Consider the following 9,936-nt stretch of genomic DNA (forward strand, 5'->3'; position numbering starts at 1 on the left):
GATAGTCAATGCACGGCCTAAGACCACCATCCTTCTTCCCCACGAAGAAGAAGCCAGCACCTACAGGAGAAGTCGAGGGGCGAATGAAACCCTTGGCCAGGCATTCTTGGATATACTCCCTCATAGCTTCACGTTCAGGACATGAAAGATTAAATATCCTACCCTTAGGAAGCTTAGCACCAGGTACCAAATCGATGGCGCAATCATAATCTCTATGAGGGGGCAACACCTCGGAGGCCTCCTTAGAAAACACATCAGCGAAGTCCTGAACAAACTCAGGTAGCGTGTTTACCTCCTCACGGGGAGAAATAGAGTTAACCGAAAGACATGACGTCAGGCATTCACTACCCCATTTGGTGAGATCCCCAGTATTCCAATCAAACGTGGGATTATGCAGCTGCAACCAGGGAAGACCTAATACCAGATCGGACGATAATCCCTGCATCACCAGTACAGAGCACTGCTCCAAATGCATGGAGCCAACAAGGAGTTCAAAAACAGGAGTATGCTGAGTAAAATAACCATTAGCAAGAGAAGTGGAGTCGATACCCACTACCGGGACAGGATAAGGCAAATCAATAAAAGGCATCTTTAAAGACATAGCAAATTCCACAGACATGATATTAGCAGATGAGCCAGAATCCACGAAGGCACTGCCAGTGGCAGACCGGCCAGCAAACGAGACCTGAAAGGGAAGCAAAATTTTATTGCGTTTCATATTAACGGGAAATACCTGTGCGCCCAAGTGACCTCCCCGATGATCACTTAGGCGCGGAAGTTTTCCGGCTGCTTATTCTTGCGCCTGGGACAGGTGTTCAGTAGATGCTTGTCACCCCCACAATAGAAGCAGAGACCATTCTTCCTGCGGAACTCTCTACGTTGTCGAGGGGACATGGAGGCCCCGAGTTGCATAGGTACCTCCGAGTCTTCCATGGAAGAGCGAGGAGACGGGACCTCGGGGGGAATCGCAGGGAAGTCAGAGGGGAAAACATTGAAACGTTCAAGCTGACGTTCCCTGAGACGTCGGTCAAGTCGTACTGCTAGGGCCATAACCTGGTCTAGGGAGTCAGAAGAGGGGTAGCTAACAAGCAGATCCTTCAGGGCGTCAGATAATCCTAACCTAAACTGGCACCTTAGGGCCGGGTCGTTCCACCGAAAAGCTACGCACCACTTTCTAAAATCAGAACAGTATTCCTCAACAGGTCTCCTACCCTGACGTAAGGTCACCAGCTGACTCTCGGCTAAGGCAGTCCTGTCAGTCTCGTCGTAAATGAGTCCGAGGGCAGAGAAAAAACGATCGACGGAGGAAAGTTCAGGGGCATCAGGAGCCAAGGAGAAGGCCCACTCTTGGGGCCCTTCCTGGAGTCGGGATATAATGATACCCACCCGCTGGTTCTCGGAACCTGAGGAGTGAGGTTTTAGACAGAAGTAAAGTCTGCAACTCTCCCGGAAGGAGAGAAAAGTCTTACGGTCCCCTGAGAACCGGTCAGGTAACTTGAGGTCGGGTTCTAGAGGTGAGGTGACTGCTATGGCAGCGTCAGACTGGTTGACCCTCTGAGCCAGGGCCTGGACCTGTAGGGAGAGGCCCTGCATCTGCTGGGTCAGGGTCTCAAGGGGGTCCATGATAGCGTCAGCGTAGGAGAAATGGTAGACTAGGTATGGGCTTGTTATTATGTTATGGCAGGAAGGAGGTGAAGGGAACAAGTGAGCCCTAATCTACCCACCGCCCTGTCCCTGCCTACTTGCAACGACCCGCCCTAGGCGACGGGGTACAACTTGGCGGCGGTCCCTACGCTGACTAAGTGCAAGGGGATACAAACAGGGAACAAGCAAGGGAAGGGGCAGTAGCCCACGGAACACCGTGAGGAAACGGAGTGGTGAACGAGCCAGTCAGGATCAGGATGTAGTGGAGTATACAAACGCAGAGCACGGAGCAGGAAGCAAGCCAGGGGCAGAGCGAAGCAGGATAAGCGGGAACTGAAGCAAGGCAGAAGCACGGGAGAAGCAGGCTGGAGCAAGGCAGCAGTGGGGCCAGGAATCCAAGAAGAATAACAAGCAATGAGGAAGAGAAAACGGCAGGTATAAATGGACAGGGGGCAGAGCTAACTCCGACTGACCAGGCCGCGATAGGCTCTCCCACTCCTGAGCCTGCCACCCTGATTGGTGGGAGCCGGTGTCAGTATAAGAGGTCTGGCCTCAGGTGTCGACTGATTAATCCTGGGAGTATCCACAGACGTAGTGCCTGGCAGATCCTTTACACCGGCTGAGTTCACACGTGGCAGATACACTGCGTAATAGCACACAGCGCATCCGCCCTGGCTGCCGCAGGGAATTCCATGCAAAAATGCGCACCAAACTGTGGTGCAGTTTTACGCCCGGAATGTCCGCTGCGAAAAACTGCAGAACTAAAGCCGGCCTCCTGGGATGAGACCAGTGATTGGCTGCAACGGCAGTCACATGGGATGAAGCTTCATCCCAGGAGGCCGGCCCTCTGACATCATCCAGGCCGGCTTCCTGGGATGACATTTCATCCATGTGACCACTGTTACAGCCTGTGATTGGCTGCAGCGGCGCTCACATGGGATGAAGCGTCATCCCAGGAGGATGAAACACAGACTCCTGGGTAAGTTTATTTATTTTTTCTAAGTTCTGTTTTTTGCGACGGGATCGCTGTGAATCCACCACAAAAAACGGAACAACTACTATTTGATGTGGGATTTACATCCCCATTGAATTCAATGGGGAAATCCCGCAACATATCAGCAGCGTTTACGTAAAGACAATTTACATGCTGCGGAATGAATTTCCGCACCAGTTTCTGAGCGGTATTTCCGCAGCGTGTGGATGATATTTGTTCAATCTCATCCACTTTGCTGCTACTGTATTTAATGTGGATTTTCCGCAACAAATTCCGTTGCGGAAAATCTGCAGTATTTATGCAATGTGTGAACTGGCCCTAAGAAAATATTATTAGAGATGTGTAAATAAAGCGTTATATGTGTTTCTGATCTGTGTGAAGCACACTTGTTTTGTGTGTGATATGTGTGTGATATGCAAAATATGTTCCCTTCCAAACTGCATGAAAATGTGCATATATTACTTTTTACAGCTGGAAACAGTTGTGTGCCTATAGATACAGCAACACGTGTCAGTAAATATTGTAAGTATGTGCCCTTGTGCACTAACCGCTTCAAACATTGCCTGCCAGTGTGGTCGGGCTCTTTAGAGTTATATACCGGCCGTCAGCGTCTTGGTCCTTCATTGGGTAGTTTAGTAAAATATATTGATGGATTCAGTAAAAGTGATATGATTCTGTTTTCTATTATCGACAGACAGGAACATTGCGCTATATGTCCCCAGAAATGTTGGATGGCTCCCTGAATCTTATGTCCTGGGGACAGGCCTTGACTCAGGCGGATGTATATTCACTTGGCCTCCTGCTGTGGGAAATATTTAGTCGCTGCAATGATTTATATGCAGGTATTTATAATAATTTATTTAAGAATTATTTCTATCCTGGCTATAGGGGTTGAAAACTTACATAGAAAACTGTAAGATCAGTCCTATTTGGGGGTATCCAGTGCTCCTGGTCTGATGTACTCCTGGTTTGGTGGTCCACTGTAAGGCCCCATGTGAAGCCAAAGAGGCTCCGTCGAGTGCCGTATGTATAGAGAAAGGGTGTCCTTTTGGCTATATGTGTCGGCATATTTTTTTATATTTGGCTGGTTTGCATCGGGGTAACTATTACTAGGCAACTAAGATTTTCAATACAAACACCTACCCCAAACATGCACCGCATACGCAGTATGAATTGAGTTTAAAACAAATGCCTGTTTTTCTTGTAATGGTTTAGCATTGCTGTGTGCACGAACCCAGTATGGTGGCCCATGAAGTCCCTGTGGGCAATCCATGTGCCACGTGATGTGGCACGAAGCTACAGTATGGGTGTGTATGTACAAGACATATACGTACATGTATCCGTACTAAGTTTGTGTGCATGAGGCCTAAGCCAACGTGTTAAAACAGGTTATTATAGACTCTTTGTGACATAGGCCAAATATATGAGATTATAAAACATACTTAATAGACCCCAAATAACAGAGAATTACTCCTATTTTTAGTAAAACTCTATTCTTTCTGGAGTTGGTAATGGACACTTAGATTTTTGTTAATCAACATTGCTTAACACCGCTACTATGGCTTCTAATTGACTCTCTGTGTCAGATCACTATTGTCCCCAATTTCGTGTGGCCTTTTTTGATGAGTTGGGACCAAACCCCACCCTAGATGAGTTGCAATCATTGGTGGTGGAGAACAAGCGACGGCCACAAGTACCCAGAAACTGGAGTAAGAATCTGCAGGTAATATCTGGGATGGTTCTCAGGATAAAGGGGTTTACATTTTTTTTTTGTTCAGCTATAAAATAAGTCAAGATGTTTTTATTATTAAAAAAATAAAAGACACAATTACAATAGAGATAAATCCCCATATGTCCCTGGATGTAGTCATGGCAACCTGAAAGATCTATTGTTTACACTGCTGACTGCACTCGGAGAAGTGAAAAAACGCGATACAGAAATATGTTTTATACTAGAAAGTTACTTTTATTTGGTGACCCTACAGCTTTAGGCCGGATTCACAGGAGTGTGTGCGTTTTGCGTGCGCAAAAGGTCCATAACAGCTCCGTGTGTCAGCAGCGTATGATGCGTGGCTGCGTGATTTTCTCGCAGCCGCCATCATTATGACACTCTGTTTGTATGTTTGTAAACAGAAAAGCACCTGGTGCTTTTCTGTTTTCATTCATACTTTTTACTGCTGTTGCGCGAATCACGCGCGTCACACGGAAGTGATTTTCACGCACCCATTGAATTCAATGGGTGCGTGATGCGCGAAAAACGCACAAATATAGGACATGTCGTGAGTTTTACGCAGCGGACACACACTGCGTGAAAATCACGGACTGTCTGAACGGCACCTTTGACTAACATAGGTCCGTGCGAGTTGCGTGAAAATCACGCGCGTTGCATGGACGTATTATATGTTCGTCTGAATAAGCCCTTAGGCCTTAGTCACACGAACGTGTATCAAATTAGCCATGAAAAACTACCGTTTTGCACAGCTGATTTGCGTCCGTGCAGTGCCCGTTTTCACAGATCCCTCATAAACTTAAGTTTATTGAGGGATCCGTGAAAACAGGCAAAATTATTTTTCATATTTTTTCACGGGCCGTTCACAGAAGTCCATTAGAAAAACAATCGTGTGAATAGCCCCGTTAAAAAAAACGACTGTCATATGAACTTTTTCAGCATTCCTGTGAATAAGGCCTAATCTATAAAAAGGTTTGGTACCACTTCAATCATATGAACGATAAGGACATGGCCCCACGTGGCGTATTTCTTCCGCAACTGTCCGCATCAATGCCGCACAGAATCTGCGTTGCAGATTCTGTGGCGGATCTGCCCAAAATGTGCAGTAAATTGATGCGGACTGGCCGTTGCGTATTGAGGTGAAAGTACTTCCCTTCTCTCTATCAGTGCAGGATAGAGAGAAGGGACAGCACTTTCCCTAGTGAAAGTAACAGAATTTCATACTTACCGGCCGTTGTCTTGGTGACGCGTCCCTCTTTCGGCATCCAGCCCGACCTCCCTGGATGACGCGGCAGTCCATGTGACCGCTGCAGCCTGTGATTGGCTGCAGCCGTCACTTGGACTGAAACGTAATCCTGGGAAGCCGGACTCGGTAAGTATGAACTTCTATTTTTTTTACAGGTTGCTGTATATTGTGATCGGTAGTCACTGTCCAGGGTGCAGAAACAGTTACTGCCGATCGCTTAACTCTTTCAGCACCCTGGACAGTGACTATTTACTGACGTCGCCTAGCAACGCTCCCGTAATTACGGGTGCACACACATAGTCACCCGTAATTACGGGAGCCCCATTGACTTCCTCAGTCTGGCTGTAGACCTAGAAATACATAGGTCCAGCCAGAATGAAGAAATGTCATGTTAAAAAACCAATAGGCTCCGCAGCACACATAACATGTACATGACATCTGCGGACTTCATTGCGGAATTTAGAATCTCCATTGAAGTCAATGGAGAACGTCCACAATGAGTCCGCAACCAGTCCGCCACTGGTCCGCAACATCCATTGTATGCTGTGGACACCAAATTCCGCACCGCAGCCTATGCTCCGCAGCGGAATTTTCCGCATCGTCTAAACGAACACTACTAAAAAGCAGTGGAAGGCAATGGAGAAACGGGTTCGCTGCGGATTAATGCTGCGGAGTGTCCGCAGCGGAATTCCAGAGTAATTCCGCCACATGGGGCTTTGCCCTTATAGGGCAGTGGCATCATGTGAAACATTATAGGTCAGTGCCAGATAAAACTAAACACTGCCAGGGAAGCCCCGGTCTGCTGTAGTCACAGCATGTATCATAGACTGTATGTTCTATAGCTGAAAACACAGTGTGACAAAAAGCCACGAGGGATGTGACACTTCGCTATTTCACAATGTTTGTACAAATTTTTTTTTAAACTACAAAAATGCAATGTGGGAAAATACATAATAAATACATAACAAATGGATCCCCATATCGACATACATAATATTGTCCATTTTATTCAGCTCTTGAAGACATTGTGGGAAACTCTAGAAGATTGCTGGGACCCTGACTCTGAGGCTCGTCTGACCGCCCAATGTGTGGAGGAGAGACTGTGTAACCTTCTTCTCGCACCTTTCAGCTTGATGCCAGGGGACAGTATGTGAAGCGATGGGAATGTCTAAATCTTGGTATTTCTTTTCTTCACAATAAAGTAAAAACACCTAAATTGTACAATTCCTGGATTTTCCAGTGCAATGATACTTTCATTTTCATGTACTGTAAATGAATGAAAAATGTTAGTCTCACCCATTTCTCATGTCACTAAATAGTAATTTAATTTTTCTCTGCTCTTCACGAGTTTAACATATTTGAAAATATATATTTTTTGCCATATTGTAATACAACTTAAGCACAAAAAAATACTTATGCTTTTCTGTTTACTGCTGTGTTGCCCCCATTGTTTACAGTGCTGAGCAGCTAGCAGGCTGTACTTCTACAGTATATTGCATGGTCCAAAGCATACAGTCCAACAACACCAAAGTTGTAAGTAGGCTATCACCTTTAAAGAGAACCTTTCACCATATTTGGTGCCTGATATTTAAATAACCCCCTGAACTGTCAATGGGGCGTGCAATGGCAAGGGGGCGTGTTACTATGGCTGTGACACTGTCCAATCAGCTACGGACAGTGCCACAGCAAGAGCTGGAGAGGGGAGATCGTGTGCGCGCACGCGCGCAGCTAGGAGCTGTGCGAGAGATCGCAGTCTTGTCCTTGTCTGCCGAGAGCTGAAGAGTGAATGAGAGCGCACGCGCACAGGCTCTCCTCTCTCCAGCTCTTGCTGCGGCACTGTCCGTAGCTGATTGGACAGTGTCACAGCCATAGTAACACGCCCCCTTACCATTACACGCTCCATTGACAGTTCAGGGGGTTATGGAAATATCTGGCGCCACATATAACCGCACCGATATCTAAATAATGGAGGAGGGTAGGGAAAAAATGTAAAGTGCCCCAGCCCATTACATGCTGCACTCTGCTACACATGTATGGGCAGGTGAAAGGTTCTCTTTAAAAGGTGATGGCCTAATTACAACCTTGGTGTTATTGGACTGTATGCTTTGGACCATGCAAAATACTTTCTTGGTTGCTAATACTAACCAAAGCAAGTTATGGCCAGTTTAAATCAGTTGTTGTATCTGTCACATGTTCTGCCAGAGATAATGAACATTCTTGTTTACTGATGACAATGATGCTTATCTTGGTGCCACATATGTACATTATTACAAAGAACACTATTGAACTATTTGTGGTACTCAGATCAGAATTCAGTTAATAATATAATACTGTAAAAGTCCAATAATCCAGAAACCAATGAATTAAAGGCATGGGACAAGATGACATAGCACATGCAGTAACAAGAAACTAGACTCCCCCATGTCATCGGCATCCCAGTATCAACAGTATCCCTACAGAGTTCCTACTTACTCTCTCTTTATTTTTTGGGGGGTGCATCACTTGCATGTCAGAAGTTCTTGCCAGGCGTATGGCGCAAAATGGCAAAAATATAATATGAATGAAGTCTGTAAATGTTTAATTTGTCATTTAGACTTGGACCTATTGTATATACTAGTTATGCAGGAGATATACTTCAACTTTAAAACGTGCAAAGTAGATGACCGCATCACAGGAACTTTTTGATGCAAAATGCAGTCTATGTAGCTATATCCATATAACAGCATAACATTTCAGCAGAATAAACAACCTGTTTAAGCATGTTACAATTAATAAAGTGCATATATATATATATATATATATATATATATATATATATATATAAAATGTCTCCTTCCCTAATCTCTCATTGGTTAAGGTGCATTTGTGCAGTATAATTAATCAATCGTCATAGTAACTGCCATCAACAGTGTCAAACATATATTATTCTATGTGCAGTAGCTATTCGCATCCGAAAACCCTATATAATACACAGCCCTACATAATACACAGGGCCAGTACAGGTTTACTTCTCCCTTGGTCGATAGAGATATAGTGGACCCCCTAATGCCTCAACTTCTTTCACCCACCCAATTTCTTATACGCCAATAATATCGCCAGTGACGTTTTTGTCATGGTTTGTGCTGCTTTTTTTTAATGTGTTTTTCAGTAAAAATTACATAAATATGTTTTGCTGTAATTTTTGGCATAACATTATAAAAAATATGTACATGTTAAAAAATCCTAAGAAGAGTCAAAGTTTGCAATTTACTCTTTTACTGATGGAAAATGTAGGCGCTCTACTTGCTCTAATAGCCAGAGAAATATATTTGTTTTTGCCCTCCCACATTCATAGCCATAACAGCCATTACAGTTTTTTTTATATGTTAGCATAGCTACATGAGGTCCTGTTTTTTTGCGAGACAATTTGCGGTTTCGCCGTGATTTTTTAGTTAAAAATAAATAAATAAGCGTTTAATTTATATTAACTTTAATTATTGAAAAAAGCCATTTTTACTCATGTCATTTACTGATCACAATTAATAATGTGTTCACTGTATTGTACAGGTTGTTCCAATTATGTGGATACCAAATATGTCTGTTATTTACTGTTTTATGATGTTTATTTAATAAAATGTATTAAAAAAAATATTTTTTGTAACTGTTTTTGCGCTGTTATTGTTTTAGTAACTTTACTTAAAAAAACCCTAACTTTTACTTTTAACCTTTTCTTTCTACCTATAATGTACTGCCATATAGAAATAAATATATACAATTACATTATGCCTGTAAAGAAGAATATTGAGGTTCTTAGGCAAAAGCTTCTCAAAGATAACAATACTGTAAGGGCAAAGCACCACGTGGCGGAATTGCTCTGGAATTCCGCTGCGGACACTCCGCAGCGTTAATCCGCAGCGGACCCGTTTCTCCATTGCCTTCCACTGCTTTTTAGTAGTGTTCGTTTAGACAATGCGGAAAATTTCGCTGCGGAGCATAGGCTGCGGTGCGGAATTTGGTGTCCGCAGCATACAATGGATGTTGCGGACGTGTGGCGGACTGGTTGCGGACTCATTGCGGAAGTTCTACATTGACTTTAATGGAGATTCTAAATTCCGCAATGAAGTCCGCAGATGTCATGTACATGTTATGTGTGCTGCGGAGCGTATTGGTTTTTTTAACATGACATTTCTTCATTCTGGCTGGACCTATGTATTTCTAGGTCTACAGCCAGACTGAGGAAGTCAATGGGGCTCCCGTAATTACGGGTGACTATGTGTGTGCACCCGTAATTACGGGAGCGTTGCTAGGCGACGTCGGTAAATAGTCACTGTCCAGGGTGCTGAA

General features: G+C 44.3%; 1 protein-coding gene across 3 annotated transcripts in view; it reads left to right on the top strand.

Moving 5' to 3' along the window:
* The window catches only part of AMHR2 (anti-Mullerian hormone receptor type 2), a 65,870-nt gene extending 58,745 nt beyond the window's left edge, over positions 1–7,125 (top strand). For 2 of the 3 annotated variants that reach the window (XM_075851847.1, XM_075851848.1), the window contains 3 exons: positions 3,333–3,480; positions 4,225–4,361; positions 6,627–7,125. In XM_075851847.1, the coding sequence (XP_075707962.1) occupies positions 3,333–3,480; positions 4,225–4,361; positions 6,627–6,767 (426 nt within the window). In that variant the 3' untranslated portion in view covers positions 6,768–7,125. The remainder of the gene's footprint in view (positions 1–3,332; positions 3,481–4,224; positions 4,362–6,626) is intronic. The other variant, XM_075851849.1, reaches the window with a different exon arrangement.
* The last annotated feature ends 2,811 nt before the right edge of the window (positions 7,126–9,936 follow it).

This window comes from Rhinoderma darwinii, chromosome 2 (genome assembly GCF_050947455.1).
Source record: "Rhinoderma darwinii isolate aRhiDar2 chromosome 2, aRhiDar2.hap1, whole genome shotgun sequence".
Taxonomy (NCBI): domain Eukaryota; kingdom Metazoa; phylum Chordata; class Amphibia; order Anura; family Rhinodermatidae; genus Rhinoderma; species Rhinoderma darwinii.